Source organism: Oxyura jamaicensis, chromosome 6, assembly GCF_011077185.1.
Source record: "Oxyura jamaicensis isolate SHBP4307 breed ruddy duck chromosome 6, BPBGC_Ojam_1.0, whole genome shotgun sequence".
Taxonomy (NCBI): Eukaryota; Metazoa; Chordata; class Aves; order Anseriformes; family Anatidae; genus Oxyura; species Oxyura jamaicensis.
Window position 1 is genome coordinate 30287984 of NC_048898.1, and position 15176 is coordinate 30303159.

At 40.1% G+C, this 15176-nt stretch overlaps 1 protein-coding gene across 1 annotated transcript; it reads right to left on the minus strand.

The window, feature by feature from the left end:
• Positions 1–1016: 1016 nt before the first annotated feature.
• MCMBP (minichromosome maintenance complex binding protein) lies at positions 1017–15164 on the minus strand. Its single transcript, XM_035330815.1, has 16 exons — positions 14960–15164; positions 14120–14205; positions 12716–12856; positions 12350–12391; positions 11770–11871; positions 11394–11523; positions 9789–9940; positions 9253–9353; positions 7271–7440; positions 6521–6644; positions 4658–4775; positions 3941–4106; positions 2793–2926; positions 2131–2295; positions 1657–1745; positions 1017–1393 (listed from the first exon to the last, which is right to left on the minus strand). The coding sequence occupies exons 1-16, from the start codon at positions 15015–15017 to the stop codon at positions 1267–1269; spliced, it is 1905 nt and encodes a 634-aa protein (XP_035186706.1). The 5' UTR covers positions 15018–15164; the 3' UTR covers positions 1017–1266.
• Between the last annotated feature and the right edge of the window lie 12 nt (positions 15165–15176).

The following is a 15176-nucleotide window of genomic DNA, read 5'->3' on the forward strand; positions in this document are numbered from 1 at the left end:
AGTTGATTGATTAACATTGTGTTAATGGGGCACAAGTAAGATGAAACCAGGAATATGCCTCTTTAGTACTCCATAAGCTGAGTGAGGTAAAAGGGCATCAAGCTCCTCTTTCTTAGGGTACTCTTGTATTGTCAAATGACTCAATCAGCTAGGGGTAAATTAACGTCTATCACACCTCCTGCTTGAAATAGTTTTGTATTTCAATTAGATTTAATATTGAGGCTGAGGTAAGAAAGAGCATAGCTGGAAGAGGTAAATCTCTGGACTGGTTTTTACTTTTTAGCTTTTTTTCTTGTTCATAAAATAAGTGAAGCACTAGCTCTCATCTTTAGAATTAACTAACACTACCCTGACTCTTGCAGCCTTTGCCTAAGTTCCTCCTGAGGACAGCCCCATTGTAGTCTCGCTGTATGACCCTGACTCCATGGTGGACCTAACTCCACATCTTTCACTCAAACCACCCTTATGTGAGACTAATAGTGCGAGTCATGTTCACAGTGAGAAGCATGACCTGACAATTAGTGCACCCTGTGCAGTGTAAGTAGGTAGACTCTTCTTAATGCTTAGTTGATAATATTCAAAGAATTAAAGTGATGCGTTACTGGTAATAGAGTTATATGTCTGGTACAAGTACATGAGTATCACCCCTCTCCAGTTACATTTATCTTTCCGAAGTTACACCAAAATAAAGCTCAGGGGAATTTACAAGTTAGTCTTCTCTAAATACATTTAAATAAATATAGTTCCTAGTAGAATTTCAAATAATTTGAAATTATTTCCATCACATTATAGTCATCATGCTGCTGCTCAGAGGGCAACAACATGCCTTAACAGGATGAGCAGTATGTAGGTTCAGCTACTTGAAGTCAAAGTTTCACCTGCATAAGCTGTTTAGTAGAAACCTCTGGTCCTCACCATCAAGCAGTTCAAGAATTCCATCACAGTTATTTCAGAACAGAGCCTACCCCTGTCTGGGTTAAGTTTTCCTACTTTTAAAGGAAAGGAGTTTACACACATTCAGTATTAAAGTTTAATATCAAACAATTTGCTCATTGTTACCAATTCTCAATTACAAAACAGGCTCCAAAAAAATTTCATAAAATATGTTTAAGTGGCTGAACAGAGATAGCGTGTTCAGACTGCATGGGTAAATATCCATAACGTTTTGGTATAAATTATCTACAAAAAAACTGGTATAAACAGTATCCCAATTTAGTATGGGTTCCATGTAGGATTAGACAAATTCTCAGTGACATCCACAGAACATTAGAGTTCATTCCCATTAACACATTTTTGCTGCTGAAGTCTGGCTTTACGTAGTGCCTCCAGTTGTTTTGCCCTCAGCCACCTCTCTCTTGACAGCGTTGTCTGCCCCGCACTGAGAGACAGGAACCTAGGTGAGCAGAAAGAACAATTAAAGCTTGTTCGGGCTGTCACACTTGATACGCTAAAAGGACAAGAACAGTTTTCTTTCATTAACTGAAGAACTAGAAGAGGCAATACTCTGCCTTCACACACTCTGAATTAAGAATCTTTTTTTCCTGTCAGACTTCACCTTCTGTTTGCCAGCCAGCCTCATACAACTATCATCAAACTACAGCCTTGGTCTGCTTCCAGCTTGCTGCAAGCCTTCAGTTCAACCATGCTGCCACCCACCTTGCTACCAGCAGAGTTCTGTGCAGATCATCAGCTGTTATGCTCTCAGGGTCGTTCTTGCGCATTTCTACAAAGTCTTCTTCTACTGCCTACAAAGAAGACAGCACGTAACTGAGTGGCAAAAAGAATCTTCAATATCAGATAAGCCTTCAAGGAAGCTGAACACCGTAATTATCCTTAAATTACAGGAGAAACACTGTCAGGAAGCCAGCTGGGGTAAAAATAGGCTAGCTCATCTCTGATAGTAATTATTCTCAAAATGAGTTTTACAAAGCAGGATGCATACAAAGTATATACTAAATACAAACACAAACCCTTGAAGGCACATTTGGGGCAAGAAAATGCTTTTGATTTTTAAAGAAAGCTCCCAACAATCAGTGCCAAGGAGAGCAATAGGCAAGTACAACAACATTCTCTTAAGGTGCTTTCTATGCAAATAGACAATGGAAAAGGTATTCGTGAAGTCTGCCATACCTTGGTTACTTCATCAGATATACTGTAGTCGAGCAGCCTCAGTAAACTTAGATAGATTCGAAATTTGTTCAACACAGAAGGGAGCACTGCTGTTAGGAGGCTGTTCATGTACTCCTCCATGTTTGGTGGAATTATCTGTGGTTGTAAGTGGACTTGGCAATCTGACTGAAAAATAAAATCACACATCATCCCTTTTCACATCATTTTTTTTCCTATTCCAATATTTATTTAACCTCTAAGGCAACAAAACCCACTATTTCCCAGAACTAAAGTAATTCTTCTTAAATATTTAACAATTCCAGTTATCCAGAATTCCAGAAATCCACTGTGAAGTTCTTACTCAAGCAGGAATTGGTTTTCCATAAGGGAAAGAGCAATTTCTCAGTTCATAAAGCTAGAAAGCAAGCGGTCAGAGATTTGTGAGTCTAGGCTACGCAGTTTTGCTAAGGTCAATGCCAGATCTGTTGCTTTTTATTCATACACCTATGCCCGCAGAAGCTGATTTTTTTTTTTCCAATCAAGAGGCATGGAAGGTGAATTTCATACCCACGACCGCTCACAAAACATTTCCCGTCTCCTCTTGTCCCTGGAATGGTACGCTCAGTGTTTTAAGTAGCTACCAACTGTAATGATTCCCCAAATTCAAGATGACCTTGCCATACCGGTAGGAGTGATCGGCCCTCTGAGGTGATCAGAACGTTAATATTGCAGGGGAATTCCATCTGGTGGTAACTGAAATCATAATCCACCTTCTGCCAAGTTATCAGATTACCCAACGCTTTCACATTATGTACACCTAGAAAGGCAAGAAAAAATTCTCTGACAAATGGTCTTAAGCATCAGACCTGATCCCCCCAAGTGTTTTTAATGAACAGAAATTGGTGAAAAAAAAATCTTGGAAAAAAAAATCTAGAAAAATTCTTGCAAACTTTTTTTTTCCCCTGTGTGTGTGTCTGTGCTGTCTTCCATACAGACACAACCATTTATTAAGATGGAAATCAACAACTCTAAGTCTAAATTTTCTCTGGACTAGTTTAAGTGTTAATAGGTTTTCCTCAGTTCTACAAGGCCAGACAACTACTTACAGAGAAAAATTTTCTCCTCAGGAAAGGACAAAACACTCTGACTTGTGTGACAGAATGCAGAAGTGAATTAACAGCCTAAGGAAAAAAGCCTTGCTGGAGAGAGACCATCAGATTGGCCAGTAAGACTGGCCAGTTGAAAAATATATCATCTTGGCAAACGATTGCAGAAATGGCTTGTCTTAGGTGGAACTAGAACCATTAGGTGGAACTGAAACCATTCTAATCAATCAGAGGTACTTTGGACTAAGATTTATTCAAATCAGGGGCCTCTTCCACCAGTTATCAAATACACTGTCCAGAGTACTCTGCAATGCAACTCTGCAAAGTACTCTGATGGTACACTAAGCAGGGTACCATCTTGTTTCATTATCAGCCATTTGTGGTCTGGGACAGAGATTACTTCCCCATAAAGGGACTCTTGGGAAAAATAAGTGTAGGACTTTTCATTGAAGAGTTTTTCAGTTTGACTCAATACCAGCACCTCCAAGCAAAATACCAGAAGCTTCCAGAAAGCAAAAACAGTTGGGGGAAAAAAATAGATAATGCTCTAAGTTGTCTGAGAAGGCAGCACACTACATTGAACACCAAAATAGGATATGGAAGCCAACAGTTCTGTAATAGAAAAATTATCACTGGGACACAATTAGCACTACTGTCTTTGAAATATATCAGTCTTTGTTGTCTACATACACATTTCTTTAATTAAAACAAAACAAAACCTCTACCTGTTGTGTCAAGCTGTCCTTGCTCAAGCTGAGTCTCGTCTACTACAAGGGAAGTGTTACTGGCAAGCTGCAATACTCCGCTGACTAAGCGATTTGCTGTGTAGTCTTTGTGTGGGATAAATCGAGAATGGTTCATGTTTTCAATTGTCATTTGTAGGCGATAGGACTGTAACGGGAAAAGAAACTCATCAGTGTGCTTCCCCTCCTCCAACACCCCTAGTAGGTAAGTAGTTTTTCCTTTAGGATGAGCTGCAACTGCAAACCTCCACAGCAAGTAAAACAAAACTTGTTATCACAGCTCAGAATATATTTTATCCTATGCATTTATGCTAACTGCCTAAAAAATATTCTTAAAGGAAAGTACTTCCGTTAAGAACTCAAATACAACACCTGTATTGCATGCCTAGAATAACCAAAAAACCACCAGTAAGTTATTGATGCAATGTAATTATTGCGGCCCCAAATCAAATTACTATGAACTTTCTGCAGAACAGTATCCACAAATTCATGTATGAACAGTAATGACACAATAACCAAGTGTTCTATACGTTTAGATAAATCAATCCAGAAAGGCAAAATAAAGTATCTCAATTTTTGGAGATGGCTATCAGGACCTTTGTTTAGGGAGCTTGCCTTTAACTATATTTATTTGGTTGAACCAATTTCCCAGCACTTATGACTAAAAGCGTTGTAAGACCATAACACCGTTGTTCTTACCGCTGGAACGAGCTGCTGGATGATGCGGTATATGTGCTCTGTGAAGATGCTGTTCCTTGGACATCCGCTCAAGTTGACTGTGAATTTTCCCAGAGGAAGCACATCTCGTCTTGCATAACTGAACCAAAAGCGGAACAGGTTAGGCGAGCATCTGATTAGCACGGTGATCACAGATACCACTCAGTTTGAGTGCTGCGTGCCACCTCTGATAGCTAGCAGGGTTTCAATGCTAACACGTACATAGTAACAGTCCTGTTTTTCCTCCTTCTCCAGCATCCAAGGAGCTAAATTAGGCTGAACACTGCTTTGGAAAGCTTTGCAGCATTGCACAAAAGCAATACATTTACAGTGCTTGAGATCCTGTGATACGTTCTCTTCTTGTGTTCTGTTGTAAATACTCCTTCATCCTTTTTCTTTCTTATTGCTCAATTTCCCTAATTATTATGCTTGTTCGCTTCCTTTTACCTGCCCTCAGCTTTCCTCTCCCTCTTCTTACCGTATTTCTCCCCATTCTTAACAAATTTCAACTTTTTTTTTGCAATACAGCTAAAACACATTCTAGTCTAACTGTTAGAGCATTCACAGTCTAACCCAAGAGAACAAAGTGCATACGTAAAGAAAAGCATCCTGATGCTGAAGTATGCGTATTTATATGGGAATTAGGGACAAGGGTTCCGGGCAGACTGTGCACCAAGCCAGCAGAAAGCTTTCCAGCTGCTAATTACGCTGCTGTGGCATTACGATTGGATCTATGCTGATGCCACCTGTCTTGCTGATGCTGAGAAATACCTTGTAGGTTTTTACACATCAGTTGCAGGTATGACAAAGGTTAAGATGCTGATTCCATTTACAGCTCCGAAATCACTTTGATTCAACATCTGCGCTGTACTAGATCTTTCACGCATTGGTTTGAAAACATTGTCTAATATATCCTGAGTTGGAAGGGACCCACAAGGACCCATCTGCCTGCCAGTTTCACGAAGGACCACCCAAATAAAAAGAAAAAATCATCCTGATGTCTGAGAGCACTGTCTAAACACTTCCTCTACTGGTCATCCCCTTTGTAGCAAAATGGGATTTTTGAAAACCATAGAACAAGTGGTTTGTATGCAAAGAAATTACATTAAAAAAATTGAATCCATTCTGAACAAAGTCTAAAATTAAAACCTAGCAAATAATCTGTTCAAAACAGATTGCCTGAAGTTTCACACCTGAAGTTTTCATGAGTCAAAGGATGGTGCTCTTTCAGCCAGTGACAGTTTAAACCAACATAAGAGAACGTTAAGCAAATCCATTTTAATCAGCAATGAAGGTAAATGAAAATGCATGCGCACTGAGCTACAGCATCAGCTCAGGTGGCAAATTTCTACTGCTTGCTAAATATGAGTCACTTGAACTTATCATTAAATGCCTACATTTAATTAAACACAGTCCCAGACTGCACCTTTCAGTATCTTCTACTACCGAAACAATAACCATTGCAGTTGCTAAGTAAAGACAATAAATGCTGTCTCGGAGCAGTCAGTCGCATGTCCTTCTCAACAAAACATTAAGGGGCAGAAAGATTTTTCCCTACTTCTGCTTAAACTCGTTTATCTTGGAGATTTTGTCCAACTTTCAAAGCAACGCTGAGAGAATATACCAACACAAAACTGGCCTTTTACCAAAACTTTTGGTATTTCAGACAATGAAATAAATTTACTGCATCAATTATGACAGGACAACTTTAGCTGGACAAAGCACTGCTGGAATAAATACTTTCATTATTTCTGCAGTTCATTTGTGGAATGGTGAAGAACCCCTCAAAAGGAAATGTCTTAAAAGATGGATGTATAAATTCTCAGCAAACACCAGAACACTTACACTGTGGAGATGAGATGCAATATAAGGTACTCGGCGGCCAAACTGTCTCCCAAGAAGGCATGTGTGAGGAACCCAAGCAACTCTGCTCTAACTGGTGACAGCTCAGACATGAAGTTAGAAACAACTGTTAAAAGAGCAGAAGACAACAAATGTCAGAAAACGTGCTGTTCCTTACCCATTTTTCTCTGCATAAAAGCTTACTTTCTGTTACAGTTAGATGAAGAAAAATGGTTACACCAAAGCAGTGTAGGAAAAATAAACATTCATTAGTTCTCCCACTGAGCATTACTGCCTTTGGGTAAGTCATACAGGCCACAAAGAACAGCACAGTTGAGAACAGAATTGCTTTTTTTTTTTTATCTTCACAGCATTGTGATTCGTTACGCTGTATGTTTCTTGTTTTCATGGTTATGCTACATTGGAAATCTAGTTTTCCAGCAATTCACTACTCTGTTTGGAAGCAACGTAAGTACGGATGAAAAACTTGGTGAAGTCTTTGGGCTTTATCCAGAGCAAGTTTCGTTTAAGTCACATTATTTCAGAAAAAGCAGCACACAAGCATCACGTTAACACAGACGTTTACACCTTGTCCAGTCCTGCAGCACTGAACGGCTCTCTTCATTTAGAAACATTTAAACACAAATCTTGCCAGTGGTTCATGCACCTCTGAGCAAAGAAGTGTTTGCTCGCATGTGCTAGCTAAATACATGTTCACATGTACGTTGGATGAAGTCGAATCCAGATACTCACAGGTTTTACTCTCCTCTTCATTAAGGCAGGCAGGCAGCAATGGATTAATGTGTTGTAATTTCTGTGCCAGAATCACGTGGATTCTGGGGACTAAGGAGGCTGGAGGGCTGTGTACTCTCTGCTCTTCTGCTGTGTCCATGCACTCCATAGGATCGAGGGTTGAGTTATCCCTAGGAAAGGGCATAGCACAACTGAACTTCAGAACATCCCACACAAGCTTCTCCACCTGACCATGTGCAGCTGGGACCACGCCACCAACACAGCGTGTCTGCGTTCCCAACATCCGCTCCTAATGCCTGGCAACTGCTCCTACATTCAAACCACAGTTACTGCCATCTTTATGATTTTTATAAGCACCATAAATACTAAACCACAGTTACATAGCCTACAATACAGAACCACCAAAGCATGCTTGATCAAAGAAGTTGGACCCTATTATTTTCATGAAGTAATTGATTCTTATTTTTAATGGGAAAAAAATCCCAAACCAACCAAACCAAAACAAGCGAACAACCAAACCAAACCCAACAACAGACCACATTTATTATTTGCTGCACCACTTAGTAAGACGCAGCTTAACGTGAAATGTTACTTACTGTTCCATCCAGCAAGCACCGGATGAAGTCTCTGCAGCAACTTTTCAATAAATAAGGTCGCAATCTATTACATTTGTCTGTGTATGCCTTTGTGGGATTTTCATATTCTACCTGGGTTCCAGGAACTGACAACAAAATCTTCTGGACAGTCACGTAACAGCTACATCTCTGGCTGAGTACAAAAATCCCAATATACCTAACTAGACCTTGCAGGTATTAGCTCTCAATTTAAAAGTTCAGATATACAAGCTTTGGCCTTCCTGATGATGCCTTAAAAAGATCTCTTCCAGGTGGTTTTCATTTGCTATGTAGAAGCTACAATCCAAAGGTGACTATATCAGATTACCATGAAGTTCAGTATAAATTTGATAAACTTTTAAGTTTACTTAAAAGCTGAAAGGCTTCATGGCTTCAGGGTTTCTTCAGCAGTTCACTGACTGACTCTCTTTCTACTAAAAGAAACTTCTTTGTTTAGCATCTTCACATTTGAAGATATTACTAAACGCTGCCACTTTGTCTATTTGTGATAGAATGACACGCAGGAAAAATAAATCTATGACACCAACTGAGCTGTCAATCCAGGATTAGCTTTCTGTCAGAAAGATGATAACCAAAAGCAGCTGACCAGGCCGAGTTCCTTTTAAGAAGCTGGCACTGTAAAGGACACACTGCACTCCTGATATTGTACTTATCAAAAAAATAAAGTTACCAACACGGACATTATTTGAAGCACAGTGGCTCAAGGCATTAGTAGTACCTGTGTTACATAGGTTGTTAAGATTATTTTAGTAACCGACTTCTGGCATCTCTCTGGTTTATATTGTATTTTGTCAAGTAAGCAATCACAGAACAGCAGGTGAAACCAGAAGTTTCTACCAGCAGTATAATATGACTGTGTTGCCTTAATTGATGAAAAAATCATCCTGATTTACACTCATTTCAGTTACTTTCGCTATCTATGAATACAGTTTTTTTGTTAAATATTCTGCTGAACTGTTTATGGTAAAAACTTTCAGGGTATTACAAATTTTAAAAGCATATTTTATCATTTTAAAGCTCTGTTCCCTATTAATTCGCTCACTGAATGTTAAATAGCCATGAAAGCTCACAGAACGTTTAGCTACAGAAGCACTACATCTTTATAGATGGCACAACAGCCTAGAAAATAATGCATCATGTATTCAGGGGTATGGATGTACCAATGTACAATGGACTTCAGTTTACAGGACTGTGGATCTAATCCAGCAAAAAAAATTACCTCTTCAGTGCTACTTTAATGTATTTACACACTTTCCTGTCTGTATTAAAGGGATAACCAAAAATATTTTGCCCATTAAAGTAAAAAAACATGCTGCATTTCAGAACCACGCGCCAGCTAAGCCTTACCTCTCTTCATTGTTTACTATGCTCAGCACTGGATCCACAGACAGAATGCCGTACACCTCCAGAACGTCATTGACTTTGAAACTATCCCAGCTCTCATATACCTGCCACAGAGAGAAACGTGTTGGAAGTTTCATAGTCAATACAGCATGCTACAGAATTAAAGACTATTTCAAATACAATACAAACTGTCTAATGTGTTGTTTTTTTGCTTGAAACATCACAACTTTTTCTACAAGAGGGCACATCTTAGGAACCAGAAGCCAGCATCAGCTCCATACTTGAACGTCGGATAACACTTTCCTCCTGTCCCTCACCAAGAGCAGCGAGGGCAGAGAAGATCGAATTAATGCTGTTGAATGACTTCAGCAATTTAAATAGAGCAGTAGTGAAGAGAAATAATGCAATTATTTCTATAATCAGGGTTTTTGGACTTGAAAGACAACAGTGCCTATGAACTACAGACTATTTGCACTTTAATTTCAGATTGTCTGCCTCACTGGGGCCACAGTCATGCTCATCGTCTCTGCTGGTCTTACCTTTACAAGACATGCTGGTCCTTTCTCTCCTGGCAATGGAAAATTTAAGTCAAGAGGAGGGGAGCAGTTGGGAGAAATGAGTTGATGACCTGCAGAAGCTTCAGTTTCTAATCTCTTTGGCTCCCCACATCCATGGATATCACCTCCACTGCCTGAAAAACAGAGGATTCATGGGCTCTTTAAACAGTGGACAACTTCCTGCAGCAAGCAACAAAGAATTAAACTAATTTAACAAGAAGCCAGAGGGGGGGAAAAAAGAAAGCAGCATATTACAGAGAATATTCTGCCTCTAAACAGAGAAGTTTCACATATTTTACTTTACCAAGATAAGAAGGAGTGTGTGCAGATCTGTGTCTCTTAGTTACCAGTAAAGTCTTTGAAAAATGTGACCAAACAACCTGATTTTCAAAATGTAATGCCTCAACTGCATCAGCTAAAGTATTCTAGAATTTGTAGGACTGCACAGGTGGTATCTTTCTGCATCTCAAGTTTAACTAGGTATTTTTAAATATCAAAAGAACAGACTACATTAAGAATTTCATTAGATGTTCAGCAGTAACAAAGCTGTAAGAGTCTAAGCTGCAATTCATCAGTCCAAATACGATGATAAAACAGTCTAAACTAATAACATATTGGCAAACCAGTACAAATACAAAAATAAAACCCTAGAATTCAGCAAACAATCCTGATGGACATACAACACGAAATAAAAGAAAGCAATAGCATCTGTATTTTTATTCCTTTAATTAGGCTGGTAATTTTAAACCACTTTCTCTTCAAAAGAAGAAAATGACATTTTTCTGTTCAACAGACAGCTCGCCCAAGTCTTTTTTTTTTTTTTTTAAAAAAATACCAGCATACGTTTGGATTTTATTTAAGTGGCATCTCCACAGAAAAGCACTTAAACAAGTAGCTCACAAACAGATCACAAAATGAGTAGGCACTGCCTATCTTCTCAACTCAGCTAGTTTTGGAAATACCATCTTCTTCAAAGGTTTCTTCTAGCTTTCCTCAGCATGCTACAAAGAATCTGGTATTTATCTGGCTCCCTTACAAATTTAGATTCGTAAATTGAGGGGAAAAAAAAAGGGAAGCCTGGAGGATACATATTTAGAAGTGCACTATTGTTTCTATCAAAGAATCATCTAATTAAGATGCAGTTTGGCCCCAGTTTAAGCAGTGACATCCACACACAGTAAGACAGAAGAAATTGTGATTTTCTCCAGATTATCGTGAAATCTGCTTTACAGTTGGAAATTAAATAAGAACTCCTAAATTTCAGCCTGCTGCCATAAATCCCTTAACGTGCTGTCATTCAGGAAATGCAATACACAAGTGCTGCTGAACAAAGTGTTTATTTTAGGAATCGTGTTACTAACTCTAGGAAGTGATACCAACAAGTCATACAATACCCAAGCACAACACCATAGGCTCTCCCACACTACTTCATCCACTGATGACTTCAACAAAGCCACCAAGTTAGTTATGAAGGTTGCATTAACACTACTGGTTCAGACAACTGAAAACATTTCAATCTCTAAAAATGAAATTCCTGCAGGTTCTGGTAGAATACCCTAACGTCCAGTCATCAATTCTTTGTTTTACCTATATGCTGCTCTTTCTGCTTTGATGGATGCAGTTCCATATCCTCATCTTCCTCATAGCTCCTCTTGTGGCGACTTGGTGTGTAGGATGTTGAAGGACTAACTCGAGCTTGGCTTGCACTGATATAGGCGTAAAATTGAGGATTAAGGACAACACCATACTCAGGTGAAAAAAAAACAGACAAAATAAGCTTCGGTAACAAAATGTGATTATTCTATTTTGAACAAGATATTCAAGTAATGATGCAAACCTTCACATTGATGACATCTCTTCAGATACATAATTAACCTGCTTTAGAACCATACAGCAATCATAGGCTTTGTTGAAAATGGACACAACGCACCAACAACAGCACTAGTCCAGACAAAAAAGATATTTCTTTCACCCATGCTGATTCCCCAGGCACTGGAACGCAGTAGAACGTCTGTCTCTCCAAGGTGACTGTTTGCGAGGAGTTCAGATCAATTTCTTGCTGAGGCTGGAATACCAACAGAAATGATGATACTACAGATCTGATTAGAGAGTTCTTTGTTTTTAAAACTAATTCCATAAATACAGTTACTTAGCCAGAACTTTCAACAAACACGCACTATTACATTCACATGAAACAGTGAACCTAAACAGTCTGCATCTATAATGTTCTAACAGCACTGTACTACCAAAAGTTAGCTGTTTTCCGTAGCAGAAATTTTCAAGATTTTTTGTGCTTCCTCCCAGACCCCACCCAAGCAAAACAAATTTTTAAATGCAACAGAAATAGCTGGAAGCCTGCTGATCTTTGAATGCATATTAGCTGTTGGGAATATTCTGCTGTCCAAACCTGAGATTAATTTTGTGTTTTAAGTACAGTATTTCCAAGAATCCACTGATAATCCAAGTAAGTTACATTGCACTTAGAAATTGCATCTTTCCATCCAATATTTCATCTCCAAATTCATATAACTTGTGTAACTTACCCCACATTCCGCCACATCTCTGTATTTACCAAAATGCAAAACCTGTCAAGAAGAAAAGACAATGCAATCATTCCGTTTCTGACAGCACCCCACATATGAATTATTTATATCAAAATTATTGCCATCTTCAAAGTTCAAAGGCATGCTGCTGAAGCTTTCCTTTTTTAAGGTAATTTTTATTCCCCAAATTCCCCAACAGAATTGTAAGCAGTGATATATCATTGATTCCATTTGCAATCTATGAACAGAATTACTATCAGGTAGTGCCGAGGCTCCATACATTTCACTCAAACTAGAGAAATCTGAAGACTAGAACGGGCAAAATGCTAAGCACTTACTGAAACAATAAATTGGTTTTTCACTTACACGTGCATTTGTGTTTGGGTCAACTGTTTCATATACTCCCATATAAAACTCGGGATCAAACATATCTTGAACCATGCAGCGAAATTTCACTAAACTGTTGGGCTTCAGATAATGTACGGGAACATCATTCAGCGATGGAACCTATAAAAGAGAGCTTGCTCTAAACAACTGGCATACTAAGAAGTGCCCTGAAGTACACCAAACCCATCACAAAAGCTGTCACCAACTTATTCTTATCTGGTACATCCTACTGCTCCTTTGCTTGGCTAAAACCTTTACCTGTTGCTGTTGATAGGATTAATTGCCTCTGGCAACACAGTGCCGTATCAGGTAGCACACACTGCATTTTCTGGGTACTTTCCCCCAACTTCTAGTGCCATAATCCAAGCAGTAACAAAGCTCATGTATCTCAACATTGGAGTTTTGGCAATAGCTGTTAAAGGCAATAATTAGTATTATCATACTCTAACAATTCCCAAACTCTTCTAGTTCCAGAATGGTTTGGGTTGGAAGGGAACCCAACCCAAAACCTTGTTAAGAAACAAGACTATGCTCCCTCATAAGCAACTAAGAGAGCTTGCTTTTAGTTCCTTCCTAATGCTGCAAATTTTTCACAAATTTGCCATTTATACTTTGATGTAAACTGTTTTTGAAACTTAAATACAGAATACTTTCACTGACAGAAGAAGAAAAATAATCCCCCCCCCTTTTTTTTTAGCCCTAGGTAGAACAGATTTGACACAAGACTTTCTAACGCACTTCGTGGTGTTCCAGGTTGCTGTTTTTGCCATAGTCTTAAAAAAAAAAAAAGTCAGCAGTACAACTAAAGTGTGCATGTGCTTTATTTTTAAACCTAAACCACAGCTTCACCATTGAACTTCCAGAACTAGGCCTGACCCAGCCTCATAAAGCAGAGTTTTAGCAGAGCGTATTTTTTCCTCAAATGCGAGAGTCTAAGCACGTATTTCTTCAACCCACATGAAGTTTCCAGTGTTGCAGTAAAGGATCATGTGAGAAGGGGTTTATGAACAGCAGCTCAGAAACTCGTGCTGTACGAACACTGCAGACTAACGCTTTCAGAAGTGACAGTATTTGTCAGCTCCTGCCATCTACTGGGTAATGCTACAAACAGGCAGCATTTAGCAGTTATGGCCCAGGGCAAAACAGTACATGAAAATCAAGTGGATTGGCTTCTACGGTTTCAATTAGAATTTTACGTCTTTGTTTTACATAGGTCATTTACATTTCAGTTGCTTTAATCTGTATCACAAAGGCCTAAAATTTAGAAATACACTTATGAGAAGGAAGAGCTTCTTAAAAACAGGTCACTGCAATAATTAAGAGGTAAAAAGAATGCTATTAATAAGTTCCATAACTCTAGGAGAATGAAAATCAGAACCTTACCCAGTTAGTGGCATTATTTTCTTTTAATTTCTCTTTGAAATAGTCAGTTACCTTCTTTTCCCAATCAGAATTTGGAAGATTTTGGGCTACAAAACAAGACACATTTACATGAGCGTTAGCATCACAGAGAAAAATGTTGAAGAGAAATGTGTTAATTTTGTAAGCAATTTAAACATTTATGCCTATTCTGAGCAAACGACTTAATTTTAAACAACTTCAGGGGTGTTGCAATTGTACCAACTTCCTTATCTTGCCCCGTTTTAGGCAGACTAGGACGAATGCTGTTGGAAATGCAGAAGGGCTCTGAAACACTGTCATATAAATACCCTGCTAGAAACTGGAGGAAGCTAGAGACCACATTCCCCTGTGTGGTCACTGAGGAATTCTTTTTATTTCACGGTCGTTAAGATCAAGCCTAGCACTGAAGAGCCCTGGCAGTTCACAGGTGCATGGTGGCCAAGGAGCCATGGGGCAGGTACCAAGCAGGGAACTGACGCCCCCAGGGGCTGCCCCCAGCCTCCGTGTGCTAGGGCAAGGCTGGCTCTAGAGCACCTCGCAGCGACAGCGGTACCCCCAGCCAAAAAAAAAAAAAAAAAAAAACCAACAACACCTTTTCGGCTTTTTTTATTTGAAATCTGGGAGCCGCTCCCCGGGCCGGGACAGTCCCTGCGGCTCCCCGCCCGCCCCTCACCTCAGGCGGGGAGAAGGAGGCGGCCGCCCGCTGCCCGCCCGCAGCCTCCGGGCAGCCCCGAGCGCTGCCCGCCGCCCTCCTCCATCCATCCCCAGCCCCCGGGGGCTCGCCACCCCTCCGGGCAGCCCGGCCCGGCCGGCCGCGCTCACCAAAGATGCCCTGCACGATGCTGAAGGGGTTGTTGAGCCAGTCGGCCACGCACGGCATGGCGGTGGCCAGCCGGGAGGGAGCCGCCACCGTCCCCCCGCCGCCCTAGCTGCCGCCGAGTCCCGCTCGCAAGCCCAGCACGGGGGCTGCCGGCTTCCGCCTTCCTCCTCTTCCTCCTCCTCCTCTTCCTCCTCCACCTCCTCCTAAGGCGGCAGCCGC